Source organism: Haliotis cracherodii, unplaced genomic scaffold, assembly GCF_022045235.1.
Source record: "Haliotis cracherodii isolate W230 unplaced genomic scaffold, xgHalCrac1.p SCAF_10, whole genome shotgun sequence".
Taxonomy (NCBI): Eukaryota; Metazoa; Mollusca; class Gastropoda; order Lepetellida; family Haliotidae; genus Haliotis; species Haliotis cracherodii.
In genome coordinates, this window is record NW_027266265.1 from 34,086,198 (window position 1) to 34,108,483 (window position 22,286).

A 22,286-nucleotide genomic window follows, 5' to 3' on the forward strand; every position below is an offset into this window, starting at 1 on the left:
CTGTCAGTCACAACCTCCGATTGGATCTGATTCCAACGTACAAAGATAAGTCATCTTCATCACAAAGGGTTATCTTTACATATGATTATTTACTCATGTCATGTTCTCAACGTGGAAGAACGCCAGGATAAATAAATGTAACGGGGCGAATAAATAACAACGATTTTGAAAAGACATGACACAATATACCTCCTGGAAATATTCCAGATTTTACAGGCCTTATAGTTGGTTTGAAAACTGAAGTGTGCTTTGTTCTGTTGATATTGAGCTTATAAAGGAACATCCAAGCCCCCAAACAAGCATAGCCTAAAGTATGTTTAGCAGTTTTAGATGGCAAAGTTAATATATACATGTATGAATATATCGAAAAGTATTTTATAGTCAACTATAATAATATAGAAGAGTGAGAGAGTTTAAAAAGCAGATATTATGAGGAGGAAATATCAATTCAAAGCATCTTGCGTTAGGTAGTGAAAAATATCTCTGACAGCTGTAATGTAATGATAAATTTACAGAAAGTAAACCCGACACCTTTAAATTTTATAGCATCATTAGTATACATTTTGAGCATGCTTCAAAGAAAAGAGGATGCATCTTTTAAGAGCCTTTTTGTAAGATTGTAGCCGAAATTTCGTATGAATATGGAAAAGCTTTTATCGCATTTATTTTGATCGGATTCGACCAAAGAGCAAAATACACCCTCAGTTGTTTACGATTCCTTTACCACTTTTAAAGCTCAGTGAAGTGTCAACGATACATGTGACATGTGAATCTTGATAACGTATTAACATCTACAGCTGTTCAGAGTAACGTCACACGTTGCCGTCATTAACGGTTCCAATAGATTTGTGATACGAAATGCAACATATTTTCTACATATCATTGTATATACAATTCTGGAAATGATTTCAGTTGACGGGTATAAATACATGTTCTTTACTGGGCACTGTATATTCTCAATTCGATCTTACAGTTGAACAGGTATGTACATCTATGTATATCGAGTGAGTTGAACTTTACGGCGCTTTGAACAGTATTATAGTTTTATCACAGCTTTTCAGCCTAATGGTGAAAGAAAGCCGGGAATTGATGCAGGCTTAAGACGTTTGAGGAAATTCAAGTGCAAATCTGTAGTGCCGACACACCAAGTCATAATCTCTGACTTGAAACGACTAGCATCAGATTCTGCATGGCTAAGAGACATTAATCTGCACAACGAATTTCAGCGTGCCGTCCTCATGTCTACGCGTATCAATCGGGACTAGAATTTATCATTACTCGCATCAGGAGGATGTCATTTAAGTTAAGTTAATTTTTTCAGTATCGTTTAACATAAATGATATAATTACTGTATTTCACTGTTTGATCACAACGTACAAAGTTGTTACATGCGAACGTCTAGGCAGAAGTATTGAAATTTAAAATGTTTTGCACTCTGATTTCTTTCAGGTGTACCCCAACACGACAATGATGCTCGGAGTGTGTCTTGCTTTGTTGTTTGTGGTATCAGTACTAGCCCAAGATCCCTTTGGAGTAGGCCTAGTATGTGCTGTCATACAAGCTAATCTTCATTTATAAAACATGTATACTGTCTCTCCCTCCGGACAGTGATAATCCAAAGCTGATTTTGCAATGCGTTGGTTGCTTTAAATTTGCGTCTTGTTCTGAATGACAAAAGGAAAGAAATGTATTCCATTTGCCGCCATATATTCCATGATTACAAAATATGATAGTCACAATTTCCTGATCCAATAATCCCAAGGTAAACTGGCATTGGTACTTATTCTGAAATGGCGTGCACCATTATCGATCATGATTCATAACAAAATCAATTTCGAAAGTACAATCATGTTCACCTGTACATTAATGTTTTCACCTTTGCACAGTGCCTCTCTGATAGTAAGAATATGTCACTATACAACTATGATACGCATGTGATTATTATGATACGTCATACTATGGACATGATAACCATGTGATTATTGGAATACAGTACGACGTTTACTAAATGTTTTACTGTATATTTCGTGAAAGGTTAAAGTAGAAATAAAGTATTATCATAATGTATGCTCATCTCAGCATTCATGCTGTTATCCTAAAGCTGTTTATAATTATTATGATTCATATTCAAATGTTTATTTACAATCGTGTCCCCCTGAATATTAATGTCATTACTTTAGTCATTTGCCAATGTTATTATTGGAATACATCACAATTTGGCAATGATATTAATTATGCATAAATTTGCTCCATGTTTTACTGTATTTGTCCTGAAAGGTAAAAGGAGAAATATTAATAGTATGTTCACCCTAGCACTGTTTATATGTCCATAGTTTAACAGAGTTGCTGAATTATAGAGAGTAGCAACAAATGTAACATATTGTTGAGTTACACGATACAAATGCACAACTTACTTCATCTGTTCATGCAGTGTCAGAACGAGGGGCAAACATGCAATTGGATGAATGGTAACACCTGCTGCAATGGCTTGACGTGTCAGTCTGGTTTGGGTAACATTAAAATATGCAAGAGGAACATTGGCGGCGGTATTGGTGGCGGTATTGGCGGTGGTATGGGGGTAAGTTAACGTGCCAGACATCGACTACTGCCATGGAATAAGACATTAAATTAGAAAATGTAGCACTGAACTATATCCGTGTAAATGTAACTATACACATGTTCCATATACCCATGATCACAAGTGGTCTGGACTGAAATAATATTGGTGGAATATTTTACATTTATTATTCTCTTTACATGCGATTGGATGCAAATTAGTATAATTCATGTGTCATTTCCACTTACATAAGATATGTCCAAAGAAATGAGCATTGCCATAACATGCTCGACAGCATACATATACAATGCAGTTACCATATAGTTCTTTCAGGAACATGGTTATATGGGCTTTCCAATTCATATTCTCAAAAATGATTATTTTGACTATCAGCTCATGCCTGTCGTATCACACGAAATGTGATTTATGATAATCAGTGCAATACTGCCATTGATGTACGTAGATGATACATTTCATGTAGATGTATAAATGTATTCTTTTATATTTAACAGTGTCGTCTCCGTAACGACGAATGCAAGATTAACGGCATCAGTACCATGAGATGCTGTGCATCCCTCCGCTGTATGCCTGGATACATGAACAGGATGACTTGTCAGTAGATGCACACTAATATTTTGACATCCCTGTGCTCCGTGTGCTTGAATTGCTTGACAATAAAAGTGATTTCAAATATTATATATATGTTTGTGTTGTTTAATGTATAAACGTAGCTACTGTTAAATGAATATATATCCTGCTGAATGGACAACGTCTAAGACCTGCATCAGATCTGGCTTTCCTCACACATCAAGCTGAGACGGCATTATATGTAACTGGCCTTTTAGCAATTTATTTTCTCTTTATCACTGCAGATGAGATACGTTACTCATTATTGCATTGTAATATTTTCTTTTGTTCAACGAACTCAACGGACGAATTGTAAAAACGTTTCAAAAGTTTATTGCCCCAACACAAAGGTTATTTTGGACACAATTAACTATATTTTCTAAAATAATTCTGTTTTAGCACTTGAGTTGTATTCGACAGAAAATGTGTTTGAAAGAAAGGAGAAAAAATCCACTTCACATTCTTCCGAGCAGTGTTTTGGCTATAGCTATGGAGAAAGTCGTCAGTCCTTATTTTCATTCCACAGACACCAATACGCATTCTAAGAGACGAAACATGTAAGGCTTCGCTTTTGTTTTGATGTCAGCACAGATTAAAACGACATCAAGATACCCTAGTCACCCTTGACATTCATGAGAAGATTAAGTTGTAAAATCCAAATAATCATAATTATCAAAATATAAGCGACAACACCCTTCCATATTCATAAGAAATATCTGCCCAGAACAGAGTCGTTTGTAGAATTCCAACTGTATCATGAGAAATTCACGTAGGAAGTAATATGATCACACGTTAACATTTGTAAGTTAATGTATAGTCTTATAATTATGCAACACTGAACGATTGATGTTAATTATAATACCCACTTTTATCCAGATGTATTACACCATTAAAATCAATCAGTATTAAACTATGTAATAAATTCATGTTTTCAACAAAAGTCTAATAGTCATCCATTGGGGAAGTTTTAGACATTAATGAATTATATACATATTGAGTGCTATCAGCAACATGTCATCAGTTACACAGTGAGACAGGACCTTCACACCATTTGCATGAACATGTATCCATACTGAGTATCACTCATGTGCCCATGTGCTGTGGCAAAGATTGTTCCTACTTACATGTCAAACCTTTTGCCCATTATGTGAACAGAGTGAGGAGAATTCATAATTGAAATGGGCATTTAAATTTCCATTCTAAATTTGTTTGGGATAAATCAAAGGAGAAACGACAGAACGCAAAATATATATTCAGTGTGACAGGTGTTTTACCAAATGATGACTACAGAATTTATGTTGAATACTTGAATTTATTACATAATTTATTTTGCAGTGATATATTCTGATGACAAATTGACAAACTTTGCACTCGCTGCGCTAATAATGAAAGCTTCAACCTTGTCACGTCACTCAATGAGATAAACACGAAGAATGGGATTAACAAATATCATCTGTGTATTACGTCAATGTACGCAATTAGAACTCTTACCAAAAAATAATTGTTTTCTCTTGGTCAACAACCATTTTGCCAATATAAATGCCCCTAATCATCATATACCCCTGATGAAGCCTCGGTATAATATATATGTCGAATCAATTTGTAAAATTTAAGCCAGAATTTATTGTTCTGAGACAGTGAATATCGTATTTTGTATTTGGTATTGCAACTGCATTTTATGATGGTTATTGTTGACAGCAAGTTATTGAGGCGCTCATAAAAGGCCAAATGCTCTCTTTGTCTTTGGTGATACGCCCACCTGTGTGCGATGGTGTTGAGGTGGTGCCCCACATGAAGACCTTTCTACCTGTGTTCATCGCTCCTACTCCCGGATTCAACTCTGTACATGCGAAAGTGCCTCATCCAAGCAAGACAAGATTGCTGCGACATATTCTTTAGCAATGTAACATATATTTGACCCATTGTATGGCCTTATATGATTGCAAACCTTACTTAATCAAGGAACTTGATAATTGTACATTGATTGTGTGTGGTTATTGACTGATTTCACAATCAAGTTCTGTCTGCGCCGATTTCTTGGTAAGTTTCAATTTGGGGAATCATCGTGTAACAGCTATGGAGAAGCGAGCTGAGTTGAATGGGCTTTAACCTCGTGTGTTAATATGTTTAACATGGAGACCCAACTGAGAGATAGTATACTGACTGCGAGCCGACCAGTCCTGGTGAAAGTCCCTTGTAGTTAAAATGGATAGAATTATCATTAAACCGCCCTTTTTTATCAGAAATGATCTGGCCACTTTAACTAGATAATGTCCATATATTACTTGACGACGGGCCATTATCACTCCCGTTGTTAAGCGAGGTCATATTGAATTTCAATAGTGACGTCATCTGGTTTTTTCAATGACGTTTCCATATTTGTAAAAGTGGGTCAGTGGCTTTCGTTCTTTGTTGATTGCAGAAGCTGTTTCAAAACCGATATTGGTTTTTTAATTCTTTGAAAACAAATGATATCCATTTTAGCAATAATAACGGTAACGCTATTTTTCAGGGCATTATCATTTGCAGAAGCCCTCGGTCTTTTCAACTGCACTCCTTCGCCGGGCAGTTAATGGAAGACCACGGGCTTCTGCAAATGATAATGCCCTAAAACATAGCGTTGCCCTTATATTAATGCCGCGGGTGAGACATCCCATCTCTTAAGGTATATTGGTTTGACGCGGCCATGGGGCAACAGTTGAGGTCGTGTGTATGCTTGCACAATTATCTGTTGTTATGAACTTCATAACCTTGAATGAAATGTGATGACTAGAATAGAACAAGATAAAGAATGCAAACTAAACACTAAGTATACCACAGGGCAATTTCGTTTTTCAGAATAGATACAAGTCTGACTGCTCTTTTATGTCGTTTTGTAATCATTTTATTCGTGGCTACGTGAGAGCTACTTTGTTTCCAACATATGTGCCAGGTTTGAATATCTAGTATTAATAATTACTGACTTAAATAATTGTAATACTGCTGGTCAAACGAGCACATTGTACACGAAAGCAGCTTCGACGGAGACAATCGTTCAGTACTGAATACTTATAGCACAGGGGCGGTCGGGTAGCCTAGTGTTTAAAGCGTTCGCTCGTCACGCCGAAGACCCGGGTTCGATTCCCGACATGGGTACAATGTGTGAAGCCCATTTCTGGTGTCCCCCCGCCGTGATATTGCTGGAATATTGCCAAAAGCGGCGTAAAACCAAACTCACTCACTCACTCACTCACTCACTTATAGCACAATATATGAACTATGAATATGCTAAGGTGTAATCATATAACTTCATTGATGACTGAATTTCTTTTATAATTATGATACTATGGATTTTACAACTTAATTGATCTTCTCCCAATTCTCAAGGCTGACGAGAGGAGCTTGCTGTCGTTGGGAATGTGTATTGACATCAAAACGAAAGTGACATTTACACTTTTCGTCCCCTGGAATGCAAATTAGTGTCCGTGGAATGAAACTGACAATTGAAGACATTTTCCATTACTATAACACAAACATTGCTTGGCAGAATTTGAAGTGGACTTTTTCTCCTTTCTTTCAAAAGCATCTTCTGTCAAAAAAGCAATTAGTGCTCAAAAGGAATTAATTCAGAAGATATTTATTGTGTCTGAAATAACCTTTGTGTTGGGGCGTTAAGCTTTTGATGTAAACATATGTTACTTTTTTTACAGCGGTGTTCTATGAACAAAAGCCAGTATTATAATACAATAACAAGTAAAGTACCTCACCTGCAGTGATTAAGGGGATGGATTTGGTTTAAGGTCAGTTACATAACGGTGTGTCAGCTTGGTATGGTAGGAAAGCCCGATCTGATGCAGGTCTTAGACGTTGTCCATTCAGCAGGATATATATTCATTTAACAGTAGCTACATTTATACATTCAGCAACACAAACACCGATATAAGGTTTGAAAACAGTTTTATTGTCAAGCAATCCGTGCACATGGGGCACAGGGATGTCAAAATATTAGTGTGCATCTACTGACAAGTCATCCTGTTCATGTATCCAGGCATACAGCGGAGGGATGCACAGCATCTCATGGCACCTATGCCGTTAATCATGCATTCGTCGTTACGGAGACGACACTGTAAAATATAGAAGAATACATTTACACCTCTACATGAAAAGTATCATCCACGTACATCAATAGCAAATTTCACTGAGTATCACAAATCACATTTCGTTTGATACGACAGTCAAAATAATCATGTTTGAGAATATGAATTGGAACTTCTGAAAGAACTATATGGTAACTGCATTGTACATGTATGCTATCGAGCATGTAGTTGAATTGCTCATTTCTTTGGACGTATGTTATGTAGGTGGAAATGATACATATACCTAATTTGCATCCAATCACATGTAAAGAGAGTAATACATGTTGAATATTCCACCAATATTCTTTCAGTCCAGATCGCTTGTCATCATTCAAAACCCTTGTTTAAAGGGAATATTTGTACAGTTACATTTACATAGATATAGTACAATGCTATATTTCCTAATTTCATGATATAGTACAGTGCTATATTTCCTAATTTCATGTCTTATCCCATGGTAGAAGTCAATGTCTGGCACGTTAACTTACCCCCATACCACCGCCAATACCGCCACCAATACCGCCGCCAATGTTCCTCTTGCATATTTGAATGTTACCCAAACCAGACTGACATGTCAAGCCATTGCAGCAGGTGTTACCATTCATCCAATTGCATGTTTGCCCCTCGTTCTGACACTGCATGAACAGATGAAGTAAGTTGTGCATTTGTATCGTCTAACTCAACAATATGTTACATTTGTTGCTACTATTTATAATTCAGCAACTCTGTTAAACTATGGACATATAAACAGTGCTAGGATGAAAATACTAATAATATTTTTCCTTTTACCTTTCACGAAAAATACAGTAAAACATGGGGCAAATTATGCAGATTTAGTATCATTGTCATATTGTGATGTATTCCAATAATCACATTGGCAAATGATTAAAGTAATGGTATTATTATACAGGGGGACACGATTGGAAATATATGAATCATAACAGATCAAGGTTCAGAACATACCAGAATTAGTACCAGTGCAAATTTACCTTGGGATAGCTGGATCACGATATTAGACTAAAAGTATCTTATTTATGGACCATGGAACATAAGACGATGTGGTATATAAATTTCGGTTCCTTTTGTCTTTTAAAACATGAAGGCAATTTAAAATAATCAACTGAATGCAAATGCAGCTTTTGATCACATATATCCCCACGGAGAGATAGTATACATGTATCATAAATCAAGATTAAGTGATATGAACAGCACTTACTCCAAACCCTGCCGCAAAGAGATCTTGACCCAGTACTGATACCACAAACAGCAAAGCAAGACACACTTTGAACATCATTGTAATGATAGGGTACACCTGGAAGCAAACAGAAGGCGATACATTTGAAATCCTAATACTTCTGAACAATGCTCAGTACTTCATATGTACAACTTTATTATGGTGTGAACACAGAGGTACTTGTAGTAATTACACCATTTATGTTAAACGATACTGAAAAGCAATGTGAAGATACACAAAAAATTATCCTCATGATGAATAGTAATGCTATATATTGGAACGGGGTGAGGTTGTCCCAGTCGCCTTAGACGCCGCACTTGTGCAGAGTTGCTTCTCCCAAATCACAGATTATGACTTGGTTTCTGTGCACCATGCCCGTGCCCTTCTTTTTCATCCAAGTTGTAAACGTCTGAAGCCTGCATCCCTGCGAGCTTTCCTTCACCATTAGGCTGGCCCGCCGTGAGAAAACTATTTTACTGTACAAAGCGCCGTAAAGTTCAACTCACTCGTTATGCATACATGTACATACCTGTTCAACTCTGAGATCGAATGGAGAATATACAGTGCCCAACAAGTACATGTATTTATACCCGTTGATAGAAAACATTTCCTGAACTGCATATACAGTTATACGCAGAAAATGTGTTGCATTTCATATCACCGATCAGTTGGAACAGTTAATGATCTGACGGCAACATATGACGTTACTTTGATCAGCTGTAGATGCTGATATGTTATCAAGATTCACATGGCATGTGTCGTTGACGCTTCACTGTGCTTTGCTCTTTGGTCGAATCTGATTGAATATTCACCAAATACATGTTCGTACATTCTTTTCTCATCTTCCGATTATTTTGCAAATGGTCTGTATTATATTTTTTTCAAAGTAATATAGTAATATACGTGTGTTCAAAAAATAAAATCGACAAAAGCCATTCCATGTTCATACGAATTTTCTGCCATAATATGAGTCGTCTAAACGATTCCGACTATGTCATGAGCATGTGTAAATGAAACGCAATCAAATAGTGAGTGAGTGAGTGAGTATGGTTTTACGCCGCTTTTAGCAATATTCCAGCCATATCACGGCTGGGGACACCAGAAATGGGCTTCACACATTGTACCCATTGAACCCGGGTCTTCGGCGTGACGAGCGACCGCTTAAACCACTAGGCCGCCCCCAATCAAATAGTGATGATACCAGGACTGGTGTTGGCGAAAAAGTTAGCCTCTTGTTGACTGTATCAATAGTCCCCAAATTCACGGTAGTATTCTCATCCTGAATATTCTGAAGGTTCATCAGATGCCCGTATTTGACCTCGATTGACTCTCACCCTCATTCTTAGGGTATCCTTGTCTGTCTGATGTATCTGATGCATCCCAAACATTTTATGGCATAGATAAATATTTGGGAAGTACAATTCATATTTTCACTGAAACAGATTGAACGTTTTTCCGTCTTTGAATGTAACAGAAATACATTGAACAACATGAGGGAAAGTAATTAGGTCTGTTACACTTTTGTACTTTTTACATTATTGTTTTCCTCGTAAGAAAGAAGTCCTAGTAAGAATCCTTTCAAGACGACTGCTCTGTCTTTTACCTTTAATGAGTTTATTTATTTGTTTCAGTTCTTTACACTTGTTTAAAGAAAACAGTGTCTCCCGAACATTTCAAAATATTTCCGGCTTTGGGTTATTAAAGGTTGTAACAAAAGGGAGAACACTCCCGTTTGGTATATCTTTCGCTTTAAGAAAATTACAACGGTTTTGTGATTTAGCCTTGTTTGTGGCATCTTCTACTATTGTTACCAGTGTAATTTTCTCTCTGAAAGGAAATGCCTCAGTTCACTGAGTCAAAATCCCGCAGATTCTACGTGCTAATGAGTAAGGGACATTGCTTTTTGGAATGAGGGGAGTGAAAGGAATTGTAATTGCAGTATTATTTGGAATCGGTTTGTTTGTAATATACATCTGTGTCCTTATTGTTTGATATTGTAACTATTACATCCAGAAAAGAAAGACTTTCATCGTTCATCTCTAAAGTAAAAGTAAAACTTGGATGGAGCGTCTGTAAAATATCTATCAAACACTGTAAATCTTCTCCACTCTGATAACACAGAATAAAACAATCATCTAAAAATATTTTTTATTTGTTTTGAAATCCCTGTCCAAATGTAAATTCATCAATTTTCTTTATATTACATGTTGAATTAACATCCAGGGTTGATTTGTGATGGGTATCATTCCAACTTTTAAAAACAATAATTGTGGTCACTGTGGTTGAAGGTCAGATATATATTTCAAGATCTACAAGAAAAGCTTGCTAAGAAATGTAAGTTCTCCTTGTATGAATCTAATATCTCACATAAAAAGCTCTCAACAGATGCATCGTCTTTTGTTTGAAGCATCCTCAAAATGTATTCTTTTGGAGCTTTAAAATTAAACGGTGCCGGGTTTACTTCTTGTAAACGTACCATAACACTAGTACTGCAGCTATCGGAGAGTTTTTACTACCAAATGCAAGATGCTTTGCATTGATATTGTTCCTCCTTATAAATCCACGTTTTAAACTCACTCACTCACTCTTCTATATTCTTATAGTGGACCAAAGAAAACCTTTCGATATGGACGGTCGTGTATGTTTTAACTTTGCTGAGGCGGTCGGCTAGCCTCGTGGTTAAAACGTTCGCTCGTCACGCCAAAAGACCCGTGTTCGATTTCCGACATAGGTACAATGTGTGAAACCCATTTCTACTGTCCCCCGCCGTGATACTGCTGGAATATTGCTACAAGCGGCGTAAAACCATACTCGCTCACTCATTTTAACTTTGCTAGCTAAAACTGCCAAATGTACTATAGATCATACTGCTTTGGGGACACAAATGTCCCTGTATAAGCTAAATATCAACAGAAGAAAACAAATTGTAGTTTTGCAATCCAGTATAAGGCCGCTTATAAAATCTGAAAATATTTCCAACAGGTACATTCTGTGATGTCTTTTCAAATCGTTATGTATTCGCTCTGTTCCATTTAATTGCCTTGGCTGCCTTCCTCGTTCAGTGTATGACAGGACTAAATGATCATATGTAAAGATAGCCATTTGTGATGAAGATGATTTATCTGTGTAGGTAGGAATCAGATCCTATCGGAGGTTGTGACTGACAGACTGACATCGGATCCATGATAACAATTGCAACACCTGCTCTGCTAATTTATCATCCTTATCTTGCTTTGCGTAAGTGTGGAGTCTCAGTGGTATATATATGTCAGCTAAGTCAAATAGGCATCTCATTCCTGTTTGTCCGGCTGAACAGGTAACATTATATTTATTGTGAACTCGTTTACACAACAGTTTACAGTACTCCACAAAAATGCATATATTGTTTCACGGGTTAAGTAATTTCCTATATATTTCCCAAGACTTGAGGTAATATGTTGTTTTTCACAAATGTTATGACATAATTAATCTACATGTCTTCAATGTACTTAATCTAGTATGATTTAACCTTATATTAGAATGTCTATGAAGGTTTATATATAGATTATGTGCTTGAAATATAAACCCAATATAATTTGAATGTGTGACATTGCATCACAAATGAATTTCTTTCCAGTTTCACTCAATCACAATGATGCTGAGAGTGTGCGTTGGTCTAATTCTCGTAGCATCCGCTCTGATTCAAGATTCGCATGGATTTGTAAGTCTCAAATAATTTCACACTGACTGTTTAATCCAGGAACAGATTAACCATTTATTCTTATTAGAATTCAATGTCTGAAACATCACTATCATACGAAATGTCGAGTAGGCTGGGTTGAAAGCCGCTGTGGAGAATATTGTAGTTATAGTGTATATTACAGCTTGTCTGCTTAATGTGTGAGGAAAGCACGATTGCATATCCAAGAAATATACCATTTCATTGAGAACCTACGTGCACGGGTATGGTGTTGATAAACAAAGAGTCATAATTACCGGGGCGTATTTAGAATTCGAACCCACGATCATAGGCTTTTGGCATGGCTAAGGGACTCAATTCTGGACAGCGATTTGCGGCTCCTTAACACAGGTTATGGTTTGGGGCCATAATACAAGAGGTATTTTATTTTACAGTGCCAGACAGAGGGACAAACCTGCAATGTGATGAATGGTAAAACCTGCTGTAATGGCCTGATGTGTGAGTCTGGCATAGGAAACACAAGAATATGCAAGAGAAGCGCCGGCAGTGGTGCTGGGGTAAGGGTATAACAAGAATCTGACATTGAACCCAACCCGTAAGAAGCAAGTATTGTCTTTTAGGTGTTGAGAGAAAAACCGAAATCCGTAATATATCACCAGTCTTACTTGAATTTTCATTGTACCAGTATGGTACATTCCTCCAGACTGTAACTTGAATTATATCTCTTCAGTAAAGGAAATGTAAGGAAATTGAAATGACCAGTTGGCTTGGACATATAATGGTTGGAAATATGTGCAAAGGAACACAATGTCATTCATTGGGATTTAAAGGAAAACACAACAATCCACGATTGCCTTAACTTTGATTACAAAACAAATTTATTACAGACAAAGTAGATATTTAATAAGATATCATGTTAAGCAAATATAAAGAGAAAGCCTTAAACACTACAAAGCAACTTAAACCATCTCTTCTTCAAATTGTAACCAGGCACAGTTCTTAATGTTTTGGTCATCATTGCATACACAATTAAAGGATGTAAATGTTCAGCATGTCTGAATTTTATATATAATATATAATGAGAAATGCTATGAAATAATGACTTGGTCCGCTGTATTATGTAATATTGAGGATATAAAATTCAAATAGTATCGATATATACTGCTTTAAAATGAACCAGATATCGTTTGGTTACATTACTGTTTATATAGGTAGGTACACGATGTAAACAGAAATCGGAAAAAATAAATAAAATACAAATAACACTGTAAGTAATATTCTTTAAGAAATAAATAATGTGTGATTAATATGAAGAATTAAAACGTTTTCGTTACTTTAGTTAAATTTCCATTCACTAATCATTGTCTATATTTGATCTTATGTGTATGCATTGCTTTTTGTCAGCATAATGCCAATCATACCAAATTGATATGATTAGTTTATAACACATTCATGTTTCTATTTGACAGTGTCGCCTCCGAAATGAAGAATGCAAAATAAATGGTATCGAAGCCATGAAATGCTGTGGTTCACTCCGCTGTATGCCTGGATACATGAACAAGATGATGTGTCAGTAGATGTCATCTCATGCTTGATCCCGTATTGATTCTTGCATATTAATCGACTTAGTCATTTGATTTGTCATTTGATTATATTCCGAATAAAACTTTCAAATATCAATGTGAACATATCTATGTGTTCTTTCGTCTATCTTTAGATTTATCTTAAACACATTCAGAATGGAAATTAAAATGTCCATTTGCATTATGAGTTCTCTGAGCTCTGTGTACATACTGGTCAATGTCTGAGACATGTTAGTAGGGAACGTGTGCGTCGCAACACAAGGTAGCATGGGTGATTCTCAATATGGGTACATGATCTTGCAAATAATGTGAAGGTCCTGTCTCACTGTGTAAATGAAAACATGTTACTACTCGTAGCACTGACAAACTTAGAAACATAACCGGGGCGAACCCGGATTCAGATCACTGGTTTCTCGCATGACAAATGGATGCATCTCAGAAGACTGGTTATCGGCGCGTACACATGCTGTAGAAAATGTTGGTTCAAACGAGAAGATTCATGTATTACTGTGATCGAGTTTGCATTGCAGAGAAAGTAAGTATTGGTAGGTATACGAAGGTCTTGGTTGGTGGGGTCGGGTAGGGTGGGGTGGGGTGGGAAAGTGTTGGGTTGGGTTGGTTAGGGTGGGGTTATGACTGAGGGAACTATAAAAGCAAGTCTGTAAGTAAGTTTGGTTTAACAACTTTTATCAGTATTTCGTTTAGCAATGACAATACCCAAGACAATGATTTATTACACGCATTCTAATTCATTGTACATATGAAAGTGCAAACAGTTTGTATGTATAAAATGACCTGACAAACAAAAAGACTAATATTGTACAGATCGTAGTAATCATTTAAGAGACAAATTCTTGATCGCATAAAAGATCTAAGAACCCTGTTTTTTTAAAACGTGGCAATAAATATCACCGGTCAGAGGGTAGAAATACATAGTTACTCTTTGTTTATAATGGTCGGGGTCAGCTACAATTTATTAAGACATGCTTTTCGTGTAAATTATCTAAACTATCAAATGGCACACCAGCTATTTTATCCGCTGCTAATCTGGTCTAGCGTGATTTGTTTGGAACAGAAAGAGTCCATACCAGCACTGAATGGGACACTTTCAACAAAACAACGATAAAAAGAGACAATACACTCCCGATAACTCTACGAAATCTTAATTTAGGCATAAAATATAATGTTTGTTGATATTTCTTAAAACGGCATCTGTGTAGATATGTACCGGCGTGTCCGGTTTGTGTTGTAGAGAATCTTTAGTAATAATAATTGTTTTGGTTAAAAACGCGATCACTGGTATGGTGCTGACAAGAGTTGAAACATTATCTGGACTTTTCTGGTGTTCGAATCAAGAACAACGAAAGCAAAATATTGTTAGACAATATAAAAACCAGTCAACAAAAGACAGCAATATAACTAGATTCATTGATTAGGTACATAACAAGACATTATGAAAATAGGCAAATGATCACCGGCAACCGACGTTAGGCCACAACACAAGGGCCGATGGTGGGCTTACGATAACCCGGCTAACTACACGGTGCCCCAGCACACCACCAGTTACAAATTAAACACTCCCAATAATATTAACTTAAACTTTCGACACAATTACGAATTTATCAAAATGCTCAATTTCGTTTAAGAAACCAATAATTAAATGAGAAATAACTCTATTAAAAAGATCCTTAAGAGATGATGATTTGAAATAGTTATCCCTTGTGATAAACACAGTCAAGCAGGAAAGGCTTGACTGTGATTCGCTCATCACAAGAAATACGGAACGGATGATCCTCATCTTAGAACAATTATACATGTGAATAACGAGAATAAGCAATGCGACATCGCCGTAACATATCCTCTTTAAATCTGGACTGACAGGAAATGTAACTTATAGTTGGTTTGATTTGATATAATTTATTTACACCCACTTGGGTGTCCCACTGCTTTTGCAGTAGATCTTTATTGTAACATCTAATTACAGGCTTAATATCATTGTATGGAATCAGTAGTGGTGGCCTAGTTTTGTTGAGTCCTGCTTTAGCTGCAGCTTGAGCCATTGGGTTACCAGTGATTTCAACATGGCTGTGTAACCAACAAAGATTATGTCGTATTGGCCAGTAGCAAGTTCATAATGTAATTCCACAATTTCGTTTAAAAGTTGATGTTTATTAATAGCCGTGAGGCACGAAAGAGAATCTGGCGGTTCAAATGTTTGTTTCTGCTGTGAAATTGGAACAGCTATCAGGTAACCTTGATGATAGAGTCCTGATTTCAATGACAGTGGCGGAAATCAACTGTAAATCTACATGTACATAATGTTAGCGGGACCGTATACTCGTAGATTTCGAAAGTGGGCATGCAGCCTCTTAAGGACTGTCATATTTGTAAGCACTTTTAGTGCAAAAGAAATTGAACATTAAAAGTAAAACACAAGTGCTGTCGTGGACGGAGTTGAACCACAGTCAACATCAAGGAGTGGATCTTTCCAGAGTTTTTTAAAAAAAATAACTTGTCTTAGAATTATCTGACCTTGTGCACATGCACATGGTAGACTTGGTCGATCGAGAAGTGCGGGATGGGACTGTTTCTAGAAGGAGGCTGGATGTCCCTTACATGAGAAGTGGGCGATTGGATGCCTTTTCGAGCGGACTTGAGTCATGTTTACATTTACTTGACATATACACGAGAGCTAAACACTGCTCCACACTTCTGTTCATTTTTTGTAGTTTCGATTTTTAATGTAGCTCTTTGTAAAGGTAATGTTTTAATCGTCGTCATAGACAACGGTATAGGGATCTATTCCGAAACGTCGCCGTTACAGTAATTAAAGAAATTGTTGTCCATAAATTGTATCTACTTTGTCATCCGTCAAATTCTAAGTAATGCCTAACAAACAATTTGAGCGCAGAATATTTTACAAAGTTTTTTCCCTGCTCCACAAATGTTAAGCTAAAAGAATTAGACCTATCGTCATGCAAACATTTGTAAAGTTTAATTACAGTTAATTGGCCTAAATAGGAACCATATATATAGTGATGTCATGAGTTCATTTTCCTTACTATCATATAATGTGTATTAAGTAAATGACTCGGTTTTAGAAAAGGTGTTGATATATACTTATCTTCATATTATGAAGATGACATGCAATTAATGCTTTGTCATGCCTTTTATGAACTCGAGATTAGATCACTCACTCATATCATCGGAAGATCGTCTGTGTATGTGTATTTGAATGTGTATTTATTTGTAATTGGGTTTGAGCACAATACGTATTTGTTTTTTAATTTTTTAACACCGCATTTAGCAATATTTCAGCTATATATTATATACTACCCAGCTGTATATTAGAGTTCCTGTCGGGCCCGTCACATTGATGGAATATTCCTGAGCGTGGAGCTAAACAACAAACGTAACAGTTTTTGCAATATGCAGGTCCTCATTTCGTTTCATTGCTTCGATTTTGGACCAGCGAAACAGTGAGAGAGAGAAAATGATTTTAGTAGTGATAGCCCTAACTGGCGTACCTAATTATCATAAATGATCGTGATAAGTTTGAATGAAACCATATCGTGGTGACTGTCCGGAATCAGATAAGATATGTCACATGTGGCATGTTAATTGCTCCTCATCTTGGATTGTGTAACGTATGAATGGGCTGCTTCCAGTTAACGAAATACCGTCATTCCAGTTTCCTTCAGTTGATCAGGTATCTGTATGTTTGTGTGATGTATGAAGCATCTCTGTTTGTTACAGAAATATATATGCTCATCGCCAATAGACACGCGAATACCATACAAGTTTGTTTACATGTGAAGACTTAATCATATTCAAGAGATATTATATTGGTTAAACGCACAAACGAATGTACTGGTATATTGTGTGTATTGATGCTCATGATACTGCTTTTTAAGGGTAGCAAATACAACCTGAGATTTCCGTAACGCGTGAATGTCTTTTGCATGGAATCAACCCTGTTTGGCTCACTGGAAATGTGAATTTTTTATGCTACCGTAGTATTGTAAATATTGACATAAACGTTATCGGATATGTACATGTGACTGATAAATGTCCTTTTTTATTTCTTAAGCTATAAGTTTAGGATATGATGAGGTAGATAACTATGGCTAAAAGGAAAAAGAAAAGTCGTGATCAAAAATACTTTCTTTTTCAGTTTGGAGTGAGTGAATTAAAATTCACCCGGGCAATATGTTAGCCATAGTGTGACAAGCACACGTTATTCAATAATACTATTTAAAAACCTGTCAGCAATACAATCACATGTCCATATTCAAATATCAGAATAGCACTTCATGACAGCCTATCACCACACTCCCTGTTGCTTTAAGGCCATAAAATGCTAAAATGTTAAAAAGGACAATGACTATGTATCATAGATATGAACACATCTGATAACTTTCAAAACAATTTTACAATTTCAAATCATTTCATAAATTATGTAGATTTCCTTACTATACCTCGTTATTTAATAATTTCTCCTCTGAAGTACTAAAATCAAAGGTAACTCAATGATCATATAATTATATACATTGCCGATTTGGTTTAAAAGTTGAACGTCAGTTTTCGACATAGCTAGGGAAACATCAATGTAAAGTTCCTGCAATTTGTGACTGTTGAATGGGTGTTTTATTTTCCTTATTGTAGTGTTGATTTTGTTTAGGTCCGACTGTGGTCGGTGAAATTCCTCGAATATTCAATCATGAAATCATGAAATATATGTTGCAATGCTAAAGAACATGTTGCTGCAATTTTGTATTGCTTGGATGAGGCACTTTCGCGACGTCAGACTGGAATCCAGGAGTAGGAGTGATGAAAACAGGTAGAAAAGTCTATATATGGGGTACCACCTTAACACCATCGCAAACAGGTGGGGGTATCACCAGAGGCAAAGAGAGCATTACTATTCGCCTTTTATGAGCGCCTCAATAAATTGCTGTCAATAATAACCATCAGAAATTGCAGTTGCAATACCAAATACAAAATACAATTTTCACTGTTTCAGAACAATAGCCTTTGGCTTAAATTTTACAAATAGATTCGACATATATATTATACCGAGGCTTCATCAGGGGTATATGAGGATGAGGGATGTTTATATTGGCAAAATGGTTGTTGACCAAGAGAAAACAATAGTAAGAGTTCAAATTAGGAACGTACATTTACGTAATACACAGACGATATTTGTTAATCCAATCTCAATATGTATATAATTCATTAATGTCTAAAACATCCCCAAAGCATGACTAGAAAGACTTTTGTAGAAAACATGAATTTATTATATATTTTTTTTAATACTGACTGATTTTGATTGTGTGGATAAAAGTGTGTCTTTTAATTTACAACAACCTCGACGAAGACAATCGTTCAGTTTTGCATAATAATAAGACTATACATTAACTGTACAAATATTGACGTGTGTTCATATTACTTTCTAACTGAAATCTCATGATATAGTTGGATTCATAAAATCGCCTCTGTTCTTGGCGGAGATTGCTTATGAATACAAGGAAGGGTGTTGCGCTTTTATTTTCATAATCATGATGCTATGGATTTTACTACTTAATCTTCTCATAAATGTCAAGGCTGACTAGGGTATCTTGATGCCGTTTTAATGCGTGTTGGCATCAAAACGAAAGTGACACCTTACATGTTTCGTCTCTTGGAATGCGTTTTGGTGACTGTGAATTGAAAATAACAACTGACGACTTTCATTGCTTGGGAGAATTTGAAGTGGATTTTTTCACCTTTCCTTCAAACAAATTTTCTGTCCAATACAACACAAGTGCTAAAACAGAAATATTTTAAAAATATTAAGTTAATTGTGTCCAAAATAACCTTTTTGTTGGGGCAATAAGCTTTTGATGTATATATGTTGAACTGTTTTACGATATAGTTCGTTGAACAAAAGTCAATATTACAATGCAATAATGAGGAACATATCTCATCTTCAATGATTAAGAGAATGAATTTGCTATAAGGCCAGCTACATATAACGCCTTGTCAGCATGATATGGGAGGAAAGTCCGATCATGTCCACTAAGCATGATATATATTCAGTCAGCAGCAACAGCAATATACATTGGGCAACAAAAACAAATGTAAAATGTTTCAAATCACTTTTATTGTCAAGCAATTCGTGCATACATATCAAGCTATCGAGGGATGTCAAAGTGTCAGTGTACATCTACTGACAAGTCATCTTGTTCATGTATCCAGGCATACAGCGGAGGGATGCACAGCATCTCATGGCACTGATGCCGTTAATCTTGCATTCGCCGTTACGGAGGCGACACTGTAAAATATAGAAGAATACATTTACACATCCACGTAAAATGTATCATATGCGTACACCAACAATAATATTGCCCTGAGTATCACAAATCATATTTCGTGTGATAGGACAGGCATTAGCTGATAGTCAAATAATCATGTTTGAGAATATGAATTGGAAAGCCCATGAAATGATGCTTCTGAAAGAACTATGGTAACTGCATTGTACATGTATGATATCAAGCATGTGCTGGTAATGCTCATTTCTTTTGACGTATGTTATGTAGGTGGAAACTACACATATAATAATTTGCATCCAATCACATGTAAAGAGAGTAATACATGTAGCATATTCCACCAATATTCTGTCCAGACCACTTGTTATCATTCAAAATCCTTGTTTAAAGGGAACATTTGTACAGTTACATTTACATGGATATAGTTCCGTGCTACATTTCCGAATTTCATGTCTTATCTCATGGCAGAAGTCAATGTCTGGCACGTTTACTTACCCCCATACCGCCGCCAATACCGCCACCAATACCGCCGCCAATGTTCCTCTTGCATATTTGAATGTTACCCAGACCAGACTGACACGTCAAGCCATTGCAGCAGGTGTTACCATTCATCCAATTGCATGTTTGCCCCTCGTTCTGACACTGCATAAACAAAATGAAGTAAGTTATGCATTTGTAGTGTGTAATCCAACAATATGTCACATTTGTTGCTACTATTTATAATTCAGCAACACTGTTAAACTATGGACATATAAACAGTGGTAGGATTAACATACTAATAATATTTTTCCTTTTACATTTCAGAAATAGTATCATTGCTACATTGTGATGCATGCCAATAATCAAATGGGCAAATGACTAAAGTAATGGCATTAATATACAGGGTGACACGATTGTAAATAAACATTTGAATATGATTTATAACAGAACAAGGGATAGCTGGATCACGATATTAGACTATCTTATTTATGGACCATGGAGCATAAGACGTGATGTGGTATATGACTTTCGGTTCCTTTTGTCTTTTAAAACATGTAGGAAATTTAAAAGAATCAACTGATTGCACAAGCAGATTTTGATCACATATATCCCCACGGAGAGATAGTATACATATATCATAAATGAAGATTAAATGATGTGACAGCACTTACTCCAAACCCTGCTGCAAAGAGATCTTGACCCAGTACTGATACCACAAACAGCAAAGCAAGACTCACTTTGAACATCATTGTAATGATAGGGTACACCTGGAAGCAAACAGAAGGCGATACATTTGAAATCCTAATACTTCTGAACAATGCTCAGTACTTCATACGTAAAACGTTAGTATGGTGTGAACACAGAGGTACTTGTAGTAATTACACCATTTATGTTAAACGATACTGAAAAGCAATGTGAAGATTCACAAAATATTATCCTCATGATGAATAGTAATGCTATATATTGAAACGGGATGTGGTTGTCCCAGTCGCCTTAGACGCCGCACTTGTGCAGAATTGCTTCTCTTAGCCGTGCAGAGTCGGATTATCGTCGCTTCAAAAATCACAGATTATGACTTGGTTTCAGTGCACCATGCCCGAGCCCTTCTTTTTCATCCAAGTTGTAAACGTCTGAAGCCTGCACCCCTGCGAGCTTTCCTTCACCATTAGGCTTGCCCGCCGTGAGAAAACTATTTTACTGTACAAAGCGCCGTAAAGTTCAACTCACTCGTTATGCATACATGTACATACCTGTTCAACTCTGAGATCGAATTGAGAATATACAGTGCCCAACAAGTACATGTATTTATACCCGTTGATAGAAAACATTTCCTGAACTGCATATACAGTTATACGCAGAAAATGTGTTGCATCTGATATCACCGATCAGTTGGAACAGTTAATGATCTGACGGCAACATGTGACGTTACTTTGATCAGCTGTAGATGCTGATATGTTATCAGGATTCACATGGAATGTGTAGCTGACGCTTCACTTTGCTTTGCTCTTTGGTCGAATCTGATTGAATATTCACCAAATACATGTTCGTACATTCTTTTCTCATCTTCCGATTATTTTGCAAATGGTCTGTATTATATTTTTTTCAAAGTAATATAGTAATATACGTGTGTTCAAAACATAAAATCGACAAAAGCCATTCCATACGAATTTTCTGCCATATTATGAGTCGTCTAAACGATTCCG

The 22,286-nt window shown here is 36.3% G+C and overlaps 1 protein-coding gene across 1 annotated transcript; it reads right to left on the bottom strand.

The window, feature by feature from the left end:
* Positions 1–7,179: 7,179 nt before the first annotated feature.
* On the bottom strand, positions 7,180–21,884 carry LOC139453734 (chorion class high-cysteine HCA protein 12-like). Its single transcript, XM_071235203.1, has 5 exons — positions 21,834–21,884; positions 21,255–21,350; positions 20,599–20,745; positions 7,788–7,934; positions 7,180–7,287 (listed from the first exon to the last, which is right to left on the bottom strand). The coding sequence occupies exons 1-5, from the start codon at positions 21,882–21,884 to the stop codon at positions 7,180–7,182; spliced, it is 549 nt and encodes a 182-aa protein (XP_071091304.1).
* Positions 21,885–22,286: the final 402 nt, after the last annotated feature.

Bases quoted from the DNA above. Each gene is read 5' to 3' on its own strand.
- LOC139453734 (XM_071235203.1), bottom strand. From the start codon at position 21,884: ATGTACTTGTTGGGCACTGTATATTCTCAATTCGATCTCAGAGTTGAA. The intron at 21,351-21,833 runs GTATGTACATGT...GTTTGCTTCCAG, and splicing joins TCGATCTCAGAGTTGAACAG to GTGTACCCTATCATTACAAT. The intron at 20,746-21,254 runs GTAAGTGCTGTC...TTGTTTATGCAG, and splicing joins TCTTTGCAGCAGGGTTTGGA to TGTCAGAACGAGGGGCAAAC.